Source organism: Pempheris klunzingeri, chromosome 2 (assembly GCF_042242105.1).
Source record: "Pempheris klunzingeri isolate RE-2024b chromosome 2, fPemKlu1.hap1, whole genome shotgun sequence".
Taxonomy (NCBI): Eukaryota; Metazoa; Chordata; class Actinopteri; order Acropomatiformes; family Pempheridae; genus Pempheris; species Pempheris klunzingeri.
Window position 1 is genome coordinate 7434236 of NC_092013.1, and position 16317 is coordinate 7450552.

The 16317-nt window shown below is 43.6% G+C and overlaps 1 protein-coding gene across 3 annotated transcripts in view; it reads left to right on the forward strand.

Annotated features, from left to right (window-relative positions):
• Positions 1 to 2407: 2407 nt before the first annotated feature.
• The window catches only part of LOC139211752 (tensin-2-like), a 30464-nt gene continuing 16554 nt past the window's right edge, over positions 2408 to 16317 (forward strand). For 2 of the 3 annotated variants that reach the window (XM_070842117.1, XM_070842125.1), the window contains exons 1-3: positions 2408 to 2699; positions 10884 to 10989; positions 11166 to 11203. In XM_070842117.1, coding sequence (XP_070698218.1) covers positions 2577 to 2699; positions 10884 to 10989; positions 11166 to 11203 — 267 coding nt within the window. In that variant the 5' untranslated portion in view covers positions 2408 to 2576. Of the gene's footprint in view, positions 2700 to 10883; positions 10990 to 11165; positions 11204 to 13944; positions 13993 to 16317 lie in introns of those variants that run through there. The other variant, XM_070842133.1, reaches the window with a different exon arrangement.

A 16317-nucleotide genomic window follows, 5' to 3' on the forward strand; every position in this document is an offset into this window, starting at 1 on the left:
GGTCTTTGAGGCAGACGATTGCAACAGTATTTCTTCAGTCTCGACCCCCTGCTGAGGGCCGGAGTCATGGTGGCAGCTGCCTAGGATCCGCTGAGCTTCACATCCCTCCCACACACACATACACACAGATGGCACCCACTCTGTTGTAAGATGGGACTCCTCCAGACCTCTCAGCAGCAGTCTTCCCAGAGACTGACAGACGGGATGGTGACTGGCACCAAGAAAAATTCCTGCTAGTATAGACTCACAAGTGTTAAACGTATCATGACATAATTAGTCTCGTTATGACAGGATTTTATGTTTGCTGCCACAACAGAGTTGTGAAATCGTCCCTGTGTTTGTTCACGTAGCATGATAAGTGCAAAGTGTATCATTTATCGTACAGTGGCCACTCAGGGAGCATAAAGTGTGGGTGTGAGACAGGAAGATGCTGACACACACTAAGTAATCTCAACCACCTGTGTGGTAATACGCATATTACACTTATTGTATGAGTATGTTTTCTACTTAATGTTACCTTCATCTCTGTGGGTGGTGGCACAAATCAGAGATATAAAGTCATGTACCTGAGTCATCAAAGGAAGAACACGTTTTTTAAAAGGAAATCTGTGTAGGAAATCTTTAGTTACTAGTTACTTACAGATCTGCTCATAAAATATCAAGCGTTTTTACACATTAAGCTGCCCATCTTTTGCATGAAGTACTTAAGAGCCTCGGCTACAGCATGACAAACACATTAATGCATCAGTAATAAACATCAAATGACAACACAGAGGAGACACTGTGCTGCACGAAGAGCACTTTTTTACTATTTCCATGCCGAAGATTTTGAATGCAAGACTCTTATGTGCAGTAAAGTGTTTTTCCATTAATTTTTTTACTTAAAAATAGATATGAAAACGTCTCCCATCGCTGTTTGTGTTGGTGAAAGAAGGGCTGCATCTTGGAGTTTGAACACGTGTGCACCCCACCCACTCCCCCACCGCCAGCCCCCACCCCTGTTGCCATGCGAATAAGCAGCTGGTCCACACAGGAGGGTCCTTCCTTCCTCCACTTCAAACCACTACATGATGAAGGTTTGTGTGATTCAGGCCCCTAGATGATGTATCAAGTAAAATTTCTAAATAGCACATCTGTAATGGTCTGCTGACATCTTCACTCTAATACTGAGGCATTTCTGAAGTTGCTGCAAATATTACTTATAGATTTATTGATGCACGTTGATGGTTCTTTGGCCTAATTGAGCTCATAGCCACAGATTTGTCTCACTTTAGACCAAGGCCCGCTTTGTATGGTCTAACCGGGGGCTAAAAAACATGGTTTGAGAAAGAGCTTATTGTTGGAGATTTTCCCCTCACAACCCTAAAACCTCCAGCTTAAAGCAGTATTTTGTCTGGAGAACCCGGTTCGAGGAAATACAGTTATGTGTGTGTCTGTGTGTTTGTGTGTGTGTGTTACAGAGAGGGAGCTGTAGTCTGAAGGAATTTAACGAGCGGAGAAGCAGATCTAAGATTTAAGCACAGAGCACATCATTGTTTTCATTTCAGTGTAGAGATCAACTGAGGGAGTCAAGAGAGGACGTTAGTGTCGGAGCCATGTGTCCTATCAAACTGGGCGACTGAGTTTATCACATCCAGCATTTTCACTTCCAAGGAAGATGATGAGAAATACAACTCAACCTCGAGCCCATTGTATCCAGTTGTTCACTAAGAACTCAGGCAAGCACACAGTTAAAAAGTGCTCACTTCCTCACAACAAACTGAGAGGAGGGAGAAGTGGGATCAAGCCCACAGTGTGTTCTCATGTGCGAAGTTACAGAGTCTGGAGGGATGACGTGTGTGAAAGACGCTCTATCTAATCACTCCCCCCTGAGGAAGAAGAGAGTGAGAGGGGCTGAAGTGAAGCCAAAGGAAAGGGGAAGGGCCTGACATCAACAAGCCAAAACAGCTGCCCCCTTCTCCCCCATGGAGAAACAGCAAGAGGAGCCTGATGGAGTGGGAGAGACAGAGAGGGGAGGGGGAGACCGGAGGGTCTGTAAGTGTGGAGCGGGAGAGAGCGGCGTACAAGACATTTGAGGGTCTGTAGAGGCTAAGAGAAGGAGGTATTGGCAAGTGGAAAGGGGGAAGGGGAGAGAGAGGTGGTGAGTGTGTGCTTGCATGCTTTCAGAGTGAGGATAGCCAGGGAGCAAGGGACAGGGAAGAGGGGAGAGAGAGGGGGGGGGGGAAGAGTGGAGGGCCAGTGCCTGGTGACACCTCCTGGAGGGGAGAAAGAGGGGTTGTAAGAGGATAGGGGGAAAGGAGGAAGAAAAAAAAAAGTCATCTGGGGTGGATTTCAAGGCAGGACGAGCTGTCAGAGAGAAGGGCAGAAGTGTGAGGAGTCACCGGGGGAGAAGGCACATGCTGGAGAAGAAGACATGAGCTGTCGTAGAAAACATAAGGAGGCCCTTCAAAGCATGAAGCGCTGAGAGGAGGAGGAGAGGAAAGAGGGACCTTCTGGAGTGGAGCACTTGTCTGGAAACAGCGGATAAGAGTTGAGGAAATTAAAGATACAAGGCAGAAGAGGAGTGTGCTGGCAGCATGGGGTGCATTCACAGCACTAGCACAGGCGGGATGAAGAAACCTGGACCTGGTACTGACCCAGGAGGAATCCCCATAAAGGCAGAGCCTGAGGTGCATCCTGAAATCATTCAACTTGCTGAGGTAAGTGCATAAGTGCTCTTTAGGGAACTGTAAACATTCTGGTTGTACACTGCTTGCTTGTGATCATGAGGGGCTGAAGGGAAAGAGCATTTTGAGTGTGAGGACGAGCAAATCCAAAGATCCTGGAGGTGCGTGTTGTTGTTACAGTTGTTTCAAATAGCCCTAGATACCGCTCAGTGTCTGTCATTGAGTCAGCAGAAGACGTTGTACTTCATTTAATTGTCATTCACTATATTCATCACTCAGTAGTCAACCAAAGGAATCCAAAGAATTGCCACTACGTTTCCAAATTAGACGACTACAAAGCAGTTCTCTCTCTTATGAAATTTTCCTCCTCTGTATTTGTGTCCGCGTTAAGCCGAGCAGAAGCATCTCATGCCACACAAGCTTGCATGCCAAAGGATAAACATGTTTTGCAGGTCCAATGTAGACCTGCGTCAGAGGCGTGAATTACAACGCACCAGTAGTTTTTGTAGATTCGTCAATTTTGATGGTCTAATGAATAAAGAAATGTATGGTAACAAGGGAGGACAAAATAACACAGACTGCAGTGGACGATCCACTTGTTAATCATGTCCCTCGGGGGTCAGGGTTCAAGAGGAAGTGGTATAAGTTACTGTCCGGTTCCGACTTGCCGTCTGCCTGTCTGCTGGCTCTATTTAGGAACACGTATGGATTCGGGAGCAAGCCACACTGCTGCACACGTAAAGCCCCCACAGGACTTTTATAGAGGCTAAAATAAAAAGTGTCTGTTGTCTTAGCAGCAAGGCCACACACCAGAATGTGTGTGTTCTCACATGTCACAGTAAATCACACCCTGGCATGCTGTGTGTCATGCTGTACATGAATGATGTGACAAAGAGAAAGATGATTCATTTCAAATAATGCCACTTTGTCAGGTAATCAAAGCACTTTTGCGCAGAAATGCCCCCAAATGTGAGGATATTAGTGTGACGTGCGTGTGGAGTTTCACACAGTGCAGCGAGGTGCGACACGGTGAACTTGTGGATCTCACTGGAACAAAAACATTACTCAGATCACATGTGGCTTCAAATCCCCTAAAGCCCTGATTGTGTGTTGCTGTCTGAATTTGTGTGTGTGTGTGTGTGTGTGTGTGTGTGTGTGAGGGACTGACCGTGCCAAACTATGATAACATAGTCCCCACTGAATGGGTGGACTCTGGAAAGGAATGAAATGTGTCATACGTGCAAACAGTCCAGGAGTTCTTTATGTTGTTTGTAGTGTTGTTTTTTTTTCTCTCTCTCTCTCTCTCTCTCTCTCTCTCTCACGTACACACACACAAACACACGCTCATTCCCGCACCTATTTTCAGCATTTTCATGACTGTTTAGAGGTGACACCCCCTACTTATGCAGGTTATAAATAACCTGCCAGAACTAGAGCGTAGCCCTGACTTGCCACCTGCTCCCGTCCCTTCCTCAGTGGATTGTGTGTACGTGTGTGTGTGTGTGTGTGTGTGTGTGTGTGTTAGAGGTTGTGGCTCCTGCTCTCCAGCGTGTCATCACTAGCGAGGTGTCACTGAAACAAACACTGAAACAGACTGAGGTATTTAGTGTCAAGGGGGTGTGTCACTGTACTCTATTCATTTACAGTGTGTGTGTGTGTGTGTGTGTGTGTGTGTGTGTGTGTGTGTTGCAGTTGTATCTTTACTATTTGAACGCATTAGCACAGTGTGTATAATCCATAAAATGTCTGTTTTTATGCATTCAGACAGAAAGGTTTTCAAATTTATGAAACAGTGATTTAATGGGACAACTTTCCTACATGCTGCTGCTGCTGCTGCTGTTGTCCTCACAGTAATAAAAAGCTCATGCAGCCGCAGTCATAAAGGAATCCATTATGCTTCTGTTGGTGCCTGACCCTCTCCTCATATCCATGTTAGACGTGGAAGTGCTTCGGGCTCTCTGCGGTGGTCAGAGATGCTTGTAGAGTGACATAGAGTTTGGCTGCAAAACTCTGAATGGGGTGGGGTTCTTTAATGCTGCAATGCAATACTGCAACACTTCTGATCATCACTGGAGCCTTTGGAGACTGAATGTCCACTCAAACAAGGTTCCTTTTTACTGCTATTGAAAGTACATTAAGGTTGTGAGCGCCTGTACCTGAGCTGCTCTGCTCAACACTGTATAGAACATTAAACAAATGCTGTCACTGTAGTTTCACAATGGAGGTAGTTTTTTCAACTATTTAATTGGATCGCAATGTGTGGCACATGTGCTTACTGTTGCTTTCTCCTTCTGCTCCTCCGCTCTTTGCTCGTGTGCTGATTGGGGGAAATGGAGGGAAAAGAAGAAGAACTGGAAAAGGGCAGCAGCGTTGTGTAAAAAAAAAAGCTCCACGCTGTGAGATTTATGAGTCATTTCATCTGTGTCTGTTTCAGATTTAATGACTGTCCTCTGATCCCATGTGTCATTATTTGACAAATGATTACGGCAAAAATTGCTTCATCTGACGCGCTAACTCATCAGCCTTCTGCAAACCACTCTGGTAACAAGCTGTGATAGAGCTGAAGTTGTTCTTTCAGAGTTCTGTTTATTTGCAGAACAGAAAAGGTCACTTGCCAACTTTTCACCACTTAGAATCCCTTACCTATGCAGCTGAAAACCTTTTAAAACTTTTACTTAAGAGTAAAATATACATAGAATAAGCATTTTATAATACTAGTGATACCACCAAGTCTGCCTTCATCATGTCATTAAAACAAAGTTATGGCGATGCTTGAAAAAAACACAGCATCAATTGTTCCAAACACCTTGGAGAACTAAACCACAGATCTTCTGTGGATGTCGGCTGCCTCACATCCTTCTGTCTCTTCATGAAATCCCAGAGAGACTCGATGAGTTCCTAATGACATTGGTTGCATGTTTGGGGTCGTTGTGCTGCTGCAGAATAAATTTGGGGCCAATCAGAATCCCTGATGGCGTTGCATGATGGATAAGTATCTGCCGGTGTTTCTCAGCATTGAGGACTCCATTAATCCTGACCAAATCCCCAACTCCTTTCGCAGAAATGCAGCCCCACACTTATAAGGAACCTCCACCATGCCTCTCTGTTGCATGCAGACACTCATTGTACCGCTCTCCAGCCATTCAGCGAACAAACTGCCTTCTGCTACAGCCAAATATTTCAGATTTTAACTCATCAGTCTAGAGCACCTGCTGCAGCCCAGATCCTGTGTTTTCCTGCATAGTTGAGCCCCTTGGCCATGTTTCCACATCGGAGGTTTGGCTTTTTGGCCACAATTCTCCTGTGAAGACCACTTCTGGCCAGACTTCTCCGGACAGTAGATGGGTGTACCTGGGTCTCACTGGTTTCTGCTTGTTCTGAGCTGATGGCACTGCTGGACATCTTCCAATTTGGAAGGGAAGTAAGCGTAATGTGTCTTTCATCTGCTGCACTAAGCTTCTTTGGTCCTTAACATTGCCCATTTATTTGTGCTTCTTCAGAAGAGCTTGAACAGCACATCTTGAAACCCCAGTCCGCTTTGATATCCTTGCCTGGGAGAGACCCTGCTGATGCAGTAAAACTGCCTTGTGTCTGACCTGTGACATGAAACATCACCTTGGCAGCACAGTTAAGCTGTTCCTCCTACACAAAGCCTCCTACAGCTGTTTGTGTTCCAGTTAATGACTGCGTTTCAAACAACATAATGAAATTGATGATCATTAGCACCTGTTTGGTTTAATTGGTTAATCATACACCTGACTATGATCCTGCAAAATCCCTGACTTTGTACAAATGTACCTAGAAGAGTTGATGCTGTTTTGAAGGCAAAGGGTGGTCACAATAAATATTGATTTAATTTAGATTTTTCTTCTGTTTGCTCACTTTGCATTTTGTAAATCGATTAAAAAAAAAAAACAATTGAATTTGATATTTTTGAAAGCATTCTTACTTTACAGCATTTCTTCGCACCTGCCTAAGACTTTTGCACAGTATTGTGCTTCCAGGTCATGTCCTAGATTTTTATCGTCATCTCTAATTGTAGAGATTTCTGTCCTCGTCTGTTTTTAGGTTTAACTGCACTGCTACTATTTGTCCACCAGGCTGTGCTCTTTACTGCTACTGCGTTTTTAGTTTGAGCCTCAAGGCGACACACTGGCATCAAAAGATGAGTCACGGCAGTGAGGTTTGAGCATGGAAGTGATGAAATGGTGTCCATCCAAAATGAAATGTTAAAGCTGTCGTCTGAGAAGTTTGTCGAATTCACAGACCTCTAAGAACCTGGCCAGTGTTGGCTGTGGTGGGCCTGATTGTGAAATACACCGGGACACTTATATCAATTTACTGTTGTGTTTGGGTGCCATTTAGATACGAGAGAACTGCGTCTCTATAAAACCCCATTTTTTGTGATATTTATTTGACTGTATCTCAACTTGGCTCAGATGTGCAGCCACAAAACCCAAAAAGATGCATGAACATGGAGACACATCTGTCATTCCGTTGACCCAACGTACATGGCAAACGAAAATCCATTCACTATCTATTAGTCACTCAACTGTGACTTAATACCTACTGACTCCTATAATAGCACCATGTTACTCATCTAATACTGATAACATACTAAATATTAAGATTTAATGTTGATATTTCATCTTGATACTGATATCTACTGATCTCATCTCATTTTCTATACCGCTTATCCGTCAGGGTCGCGGGGGGGAGCTGGAGCCTATCCCAGCTGACATTGGGCGAGAGGCGGGGTACACCCTGGACTGGTCGCCAGCCAATCGCAGGGCCACATACAGACAGACAGACAGACAACCTTTCACTCTCACACTCACACCTACGGACAATTTTAGAGTTACCAGTTAACCTAATGTGCATGTCTTTGGATTGTGGGAGGAAGCCGGAGTACCCGGAGAGAACCCACGCTAGCATGGGGAGAACATGCAAACTCCACACATGCAAACTCCACTTCTTGCTGTGAGGCAACAGTGCTAACCACAGCACCACCATGCTGCCCCGATATCTACTGATATACAAACATGTTAAACTTTTCTCTAGTAGAAATGGATTAAATTTTGGTGCATGGTGGAATTTCTTGTTGCTCAATTTTACTGTTTGTGGACACAATGTGAGGTTTCCTTTTACATGTCAGTGCCTTTCCTGAAAACTCTACCTTTTATGCTGTAGGTGAGTTCAGGTCAGGTTTATGAGGGGACATGGTTACACGTACAGAACAGCGACTCAGTGGGCCATTACATAAGTCCAATGAATCAAGCTCCAAAATGCACGAGTTATGCAACAACATTTGAAATGTAAATGGCTGGAGGGGATGATCCTCCACTCGCCCTCACATGCCCTCTTTTTGTCAGGTTCAATGGTCACAGTACTGTATATCTTCCTAAATCCCCCACATACACACACATACACGCACACTGATGCTAGTACACACACACACACACACACACACACACACACAGAGAGACCCAGATACAACACATTCAGTGGATGCCACTGTTTATTGCAGCTTCAACTCATCATAACAGCAAAGGACATTTGTCAATAGTCCAATGTTACTCTGCTGCTTTCATTATAAGATCAATACATGCAGCATAATGGTAATGTGTCCCATGCATGCCTGTGAGCATCTGATCAGTCCGGGCCAGTGACCAGAATGAACATTGTCATTCCACCTGAGAGGGGGTTTTGTTTTGTTTTGTGTGACAAAAGAATTACATTGAAAAAAAAAAACCCCAATGCACAATGAATTTATTCTATAACTGATGCCTTTCTTTTGATGGAATACACAATGGAGCATTTAGCAGCTAAAGAGCCAGATATTTATCTGGGGAGCTGGTGGGGACCAAAAACAGAGCAAAAAAAGAGCGTATATTAGACTTAGATTTGTCAGGAGGCCACAAACACGACTCCAGATTAATGATAATGTTGCTTTGTAACTGCTGGATGTGCAAATAAGCAATTGTTTGCAAACAAGGTTGGCATATCAAGTTCACGAACATACCAGTGTTATGTTTGTCCACAAGTGGCAAAAAACAGTTATCACAGATTTAAATGAACAAATGAACATATTGTATCTGATTTCTATATGTTCATATCCATATGTACCAAAAAACAATATTTTCTTTACCTTTAGACAGAGCCAGGTTAGCTGTTTACCTCTGTTCCTAGGCTTTACGCAGTGCTAGTCTCTCTATGCTTGATGCTAACCATGTCCTGGCGTAGCTTCATGTTTAGCACACAGACATAAGACAGACATTCATCCTGTCAATAAATATTTTCCAAAATTTCAAACTCCTCCCTTTAAAGTTCTGACTTGTTGACGGTTTAGTGGTTAATGATGTGGTGGTTAGCCTGTATCACTAAAGAGATGCTTTAATTGTTTATTTAAATGTTGCTGCTTGTTCAACCTTCCAGCCTTCAACTGCAAGTGGATTAAAAACACTTGAATAGAGACTGGATGTTAATGGGGAGGGGGGGGAAAGCATTCGCAGCTTTTAATAAAGCAAGTTCTGTAAATTTGTTCTGCTGAGGTTTGTCAAGTGAAGTCGGAGCAAATCAGCTTCATTTATGTTCAGATTACATAAACACACAAAGCTCAAGGTAGGGCTACATGAAACATCAATTATACATATATAGTCATGAAGGATTTAGACTGCCTACACTCCACTTCAGAGATGGCTGTTTTATAATACATTGAGGCTAATCGAGTGAGCTGGCTTTCACTCTTTATTCAAAATGGTGGGAGAAATGAGGCTCTGGTGTCGGAGAGTCAATAAATGAGTGTTTGTGAGAGTCCATGCACCTGAATTCAATGCTCCTCCTGTTTGGAAAAGCAGAGGCATCGGAAAAAAGTAAAAAAAAAAATTAAAAAAAAAGCCAGAGTAATGTTTTTTTTTTTTTTTTAAACCAGAGAAATGCATCGAGCCATTTAACAAGAAAAGAAACGTCAGTGTGTGCAGGTACGCTGTTTCCTCCCCCATTGCCTCATACACACACAAACACACACATACAGTACAAACACCGTCTCCTTCCTGTTTCCAGGCCCGTCCTCCTTCTCTGCTCAAGGAAAGATTTAATGGTTTAATGTGCTTCACATGCTGTCAGAAGTCATTGCTTTGGGAGGGCATTACCATAACTTTATATAAACATTGTCCTATTTTCACTGGGACAGTTGAGTATTGGTTTATAAAAAGAAAAATCCATGGATTATGACTCAGCGCAGTACATTTATTTTCCTTGAGGACACATACCCTCACTGTGACCGTGGGTGTGAGCAAAAAGATGCATGTTTGGGGGTTTTTTCTCCAGAGTTCAAGTTTTATTTCCACATCTTTCTATATCATTTAGATTTATACAGTTATCGAATATCATTCAGGTCATTTAGAGTATTCTTACTATATTAACCCTTTTAACCAGTAGTATAGTATCAGCAGAGATTTTAGCTCAGCATTTTGAATTAGACAGTTAAAGATTTACCTTCGTCTCTTTCTTTGCTTTACCCTCAGATGCTCATGTCTCGTGTTTGCACAGCTGCCATGGTTGTTCACTGTGGTACCACCTTGCAGTGTTGAAAGGAATTTTACAATAACTCTCTCGCCAAAAAGGAGAGAGCTCAGCTTCTTCAACTAGACTTAAAAAGAGACTAAATGCTAAATACCATCCAATAGTTGCTGAGATATTTTAATCTGGACAGACACACAGAGGAACCTAAAGAAAACCAACAGCCTCACAAAGGGCACCACGACAACGATGAACACCAAGTCTATTTTTTCAGTCACGTTTAGCTTATCTGTGACCTTACAGCACGTTAGAGGGAGCTGGCAGCACAGAAAGCTGCTTATTGTTCATCTTTGCTGAACGCAGGCTGAGACAGAATAAGGACGAGTTAGAAGGTTAGACAGCAGGATGCTGGTAGCAGGTAAGGTATCATTGCTCATGCTACCGTGTCACTGACAGCAGCCACATAGGAGACGGGGGCCGTCCGATGCCTCGTGAGGTTAAACACTGACAAAATGCTTGGAGACACATAGAAAACTGTCACAACATGTCACAACCTCAAAGTGCATGTTATTGTGAGGGCATTCGTATGGCTTCAGTCTTTTCAAAAGCAAAGAGTTGCTGTAGTGATTATTTTCTCGTCTTGAATAATTCCAGTAATCTGTTGTGATCTGTTCTGACTCCCCTGTGTGTCTGCAGCTGGCCAAGGCAGGGAGCCATGCCTTCATAGAGAAGAGCTTCAAGAAGAAACGACTGTGCGACGTGTGCAAGCAGAACATCGACAAGCCGGCATCTTTCTGCAAGGGTGAGTCCACGTCTCAGTCAGGTCAGGCAGCAGACCCTGAGACACAACTGGCCAGCATGGATACACACCCAGACCTGACATGGATGAGCTCACAGTGTCCTCTCTCTGTTTCCCACAAAGCTGACTGTCAGACTAAATCATGTCCCTCACCTCTGTTCTCTCCTTACTGTGTGCAGAGTGCAAGGTTGCAGTTCACAAGACATGTGAAGCCAAGGTAAGCCCTACATTTCCTCTCTGAAATCATCACAGATCACACACTTTACCTACATCACGCTCTTGTGTCAGAGGCTCTGATGCTAATATGAGGTGAGCCTTAAGTGCAGTAAGCCATGTGCACTGACCTAGATCTGTTGGTCTGTTTAAAGAAGACCTCACTGTGAACTGCAACCAGCCAGGTTGCTATGAGTAATTCAGTCATGTGGTAACGCGACATAGCAGGAGCTCCTGAGACTCCTTAATACAGCTTGATATGAAGCATTTGTGATTATTGAGAAATAATATTTTACACCATATGCTGATACTCATTAGGATTGTTTGAGAGAAGTGCTGTCAGGCTGATCAGAAGGGGGCAGCAGTGAGCTGTGAGCTGTCTCGTGGGGGTCAGAAGAGGAGAGGGTCTGTCTGTCAGCTTGTAATACATCAGTAGTACTTTGAGTAAATAGAACGTCAAGCACAGGTAAAGGGCCTCAGAACTGGCTCGGGACAAAGAGAAGCTACTTCTTCACAAGAAATGACTTCTGATGCACGTATAAAAAACACTCACATAGCAGCAGCATTTTTGCTCACTGAATTCTCTCCCAGTGTCCCTGACAACCCTTAGAAACATATGTGTGTAAGGCTTTAACATAAATCAATAAGGAGCAGCCTCGGTGATGGTTAATGCTGTACTGAATATGAGAAGTGGCTCGCTTTTGGTTCAACTCGTTTGAATTATTTAAGTGGAATTATTGGCAATTGCTCTTTAGAAAATTCTTTAAACCTGCCAAATTGCAAAAGAAGGAGTGAAATTATCTCAGCTCCTGCATGAACAGATGATTTTCACTTCCCTCTTCTGCTAAATGGTCATTCTGTATTTACAACAATATTGTCAGAGCTGTTTGGCTGTAACCCTTGACAAAGCATTCAATTCATATCTAATATATGAGGTGCGGGAAATAAATAATTTCCATATTGCAGTCTTTGCACATCGCAATATACTGTATAACCAATAATGGACGCATTAGCTACTTGCCTAAACTAGTAAAATAAGGTAACATGAAAGATATCAAAGGGAAAAAATGACCTTATAACACCTTGCTGCCATAATGGAGCTCAACTGCAGAACATTTTCATGCTTTGCATCAGTGGTAAATGTGAGGTGTTGCTTCCAGTCCCACAGAATCAAAGAGAATTAGCTTGTTGTTGTCACCATTTTGCACCACCATCCAACAATCATTCAGGGTCAAATCCATCACACAGGAGGGAAGAGAGAGAGAGAAGCACTCGCTCTGTCCACAGCTTATGTCAAACCATTGGCAGGAGTTGCCTCTGCTCTCCTGCGGCCCCCCTCACAGCAGCACACCACCGAGCGGGCTCGTGACCTGCTGTAACTGTGCTGCTGAGCATCACTGTCTGACAGCACAAACACACAGACACTGTCACATAGAGGGAGCCACCCCCTTTTATTTCTCTGCTCCTCAGGCCAGCTCAAATCCTGTGGGATATATGACAGGGGGTGGTGTGGGGTAGCCTCCCTGCCTCCTCCTCCTCCTCCTCTACACACACACCGTAATGGTGTACGACTGGGCGCCACCAGCTGCTGTGCCTTAGCAGCTTGTATTAAAAGAGGATTATTATTTTTGTCACACTCGTCCCCCTGGTCACCACGGAGATAGCCAAAAACAACTCTTGGTTGTCTCAAGAGAGGCGGGCGGCGTGGACGAGAGTGGACATCGTCACACAGGACGATGATCAATCTGGATAGGAACAGTCTGAGTGTGTAAATATAGAAAATAACAAGAGTGCCGTAGATGCCTGCCAGTGAGTGATCTGTTGGGGGGGACACAAATAAGTGAGAGGCAGCTGGGGAGGTAGACTCTGAGTGTGTGTGTGTGTGTGTGTGTGTGTGTGATCAGTCCCATTTGGGGGTACTCATAAATAAAGGGGAACATTGGGTCAAGGCTGCAAAGTGCCGTCTGCTTCATGTCACGCTATGCTCTTCCTGCATGTTTCTTCTATGAGTTTCAACGTGCTTCTCATATGTCAACATGCTGCTTTCTGTCTTCTTTATATCTTTCATCTCTTGCATCTCACTGTCATCATCTTTCTTACCTTTAATCTCTACTACATTTCTCCTTTTCCTGATGGTTTATAGTTGCACTTAAAGCTTCTCCCACTTTCTTTTGTGGCATTTTTTTCCCTTCATTTCAAGTCAAAAATGCTTTTATTCATGTGTTATGCTGTCTTCACAACAGCTGCCACTAGAGTTTCTTTTTTTTTTTTTTTGCACCCCTTTTACATTTCTATTTGTCTGTCTCATCTCATATGCTTCCATCTATACTTCCTCATTGTCTGCTGCAACTTTATTCTGCCTCTTGTCATCTCTCTCTCAGCCTCAGGCCACCAGAGAGGTCGGTGGACATCAGCACCCTGTGACTTTGCAGGGCTGCCCAGTGTTTGTCTGCATGTGTGTGTGTGTGTGTGTGTGTGTGTGTGTGTGTGTGTGTGTGTGAGCGCACATGGACGGGGATAGTACTTGCCACAGTCCACATGCTTTAATGTCTCTGTGCATACGACACAGGCTGAGCGAGAGGGAAAGGCTATGCTGCATGTGCTGCTGGCACATTGGGAGTGTTTGTGTGTGTGTGTGTGTGTGTGTTATTGTGAGAGAGGGAGGGAGGGAGGGAGGTAAAGTGAGAGAGTGAGCAGAGAGCTTGTATGAGAGAGAGAGGGAGGTAGTGTACTCCACTCTACAGACAGGACTGCTCGGAGGCAGAGGGGAAGACTGAGGCTGCTTGTTAAGAGGTAAAAACACGCTCTGTATTTACTGAGAAAAGCTTTTGGTTTATTTCACTCATATATATTCAGCACATCAGTTTTGACCGTTCACATTTCTCTTCTGTATTGAGTAGCAATCTAACAACCTAAAAGCTTCTTCACTGTGTTTGCTCTGATAATGCGGCTTGTGATTGTGCATATTATTCCATTAAAGCTGTAGCCAGAAAGCTCTTGCTTTGCCCAGAAAGAGGATTTCATTTACTGTGATTAAGGCAAGTGCAGAAAATGAAGTGGAGACTCCTGCTGTGACCCACAAAAAATACAGAGATTTTAATTTTTAATACTAGAGAGGGAATTCATAAGATTTACTTTTTCATGAGATAATTGTCACTATACGTGCGGTTGGCAGATTATAGAAACCGTGCTTAAACACTATTGTATAGGCTCCTATATGTGCCTGTAAATGTAAGATTTTGTGAAAGTTGCAGCCATGCTGTGCCAGACTGTTTTGGGAATAGATTAGATCTGTATGTGGTTGTGGGCAAGTGCCTGTCGGCTTGTCTCTCTGTGTATGTGTGTGCATTTGCAACCGTTTCCACACACCAGCGTGCCTCTATCTGTATTTGTATGCACAACTTTTCTTATTTTAACTTAATCAAGATTTATGCTCTAACATGTGGATGCTGCTGTAACAGAGCATGTTCTACCTACTGCATCCACTTCAACACTGTGCATACATGCCTGTGTTGTATATTGTGTATAGACAATTATGTGTGACCACAGGGTACCTGACAGAGACAAATGGCTGTATCCCGGACACAGTCAGCTGTCCTAACATCATCTGATGGATCCTAATGTTGCGTAGTGAAATACAGATGGTTACGGTGTCTGCTCGTACTGACCAGCTGTTCTGCTAATGCTTCATGCTGATTTATGAATTGATACAGCAATTAGGATGCTAGATGGGCTGTGTGCTTCAATAATAAGCAAGTGTTTTACATAACAGTGTTGTGCATTAGTAATAACTAGTACCAGTGGAGCAGCTCAGCAATGTTGCCTGCAAAGTTGTATTTTCTTTTTTACATAAACGCACAAACAATCTTGGTGCAGATCTGGAATATTTAAAGGTTTTAAAATACCTTAAACTTTGGCACTGTTTCTTATCAGTCAACATATCAATACCGATATATCTGCAATATGCTAATATGGGCTTTATAGCTGCAGTCTCTGTGGCTTCTCTCCTATCAGGTGTCTTGAGTAACATGGCAACAAGTTGTCGTGTTTCTCAACCTTTCCTGTTGTTCGTGTCTCGCCATAGGAGACCGGGTGCACACGGTGTCCTGTGGTAGCCCTACGTGTCACTGCACATCAACGGGAAGGTAGAAACAAGTCGATGGAGACAGAGATCTCAGCAGGATGGCGACTGATGAGTTAGAATAAACTGTCTGATGAACATCTGCGTAACCTGATTAAGGTGGTGGCTTATTGCTGTCACATTGTCGTTGCTATTTATAACCATCACTGGCACGACGCACTGTGTACAAGTAGTTATGATGGTTAATCTAATTTTACTGCTTTACTCGTCCTATCAATAATTAAGTATTACAGGCTTAATGCACACACAAACACACACAGATGGGTACACAGTGTTTTTATTTACCCGTTGTTTTTCATTTCCTGAGAGCTTAAGCCAAGCAAGAGGTACACACCAAGCCTTGTTTAATATTCAGGCAATTATACAGTTCCTAGTTTTTGGCAGGATAATGACAAATCCCTAAAAAATGTGAGCTTAGAGGGGTCATTTATAATGTATTTCTTTTGATGGTCATGTGTCATCTGACGTAGTTAGGTTGGATTAATCATTGGATGTTAAATGTTGTTGGGCAAAGCATTGAGGGCCAAATATAAATGTGTGTCTCCATGATGCTGTCACGAGACATAGAGTTGTGGTACAGGTCCATCTATTAGCAGATCTCTTCAAAATGTCACTGCTGTTGCTGCCAGGAAGGCAAGTGGATTTGTGAGATGACTGATGAACAAATAGACTAAATGATCCTTTAAGTGTTGGGTATGATCTAAAAAAAAAAAAGAAAAAGGAGCTCTATCAAAATAGCTCTGTGAAATCTCTCTGCTCCGTGTCAGTGGTCAGCATGGTCAGCTGTTGACATCTCTCTCCCATCCCGCGCTCACTCGCTCGCTCACTCGCACTTTGCGTCTGCCGTTTGTTTGCCTCTCCTCTTTCCTCCTTCCTGTCTTCCTGATGCCTTTATTAGTGCCCTAAGCTCTGTCTATATCTCCGCTCCCTGGGCAGCTCTGCTTTGAGCCCTCATTCATGCTTCCTCTTGTTCCCTT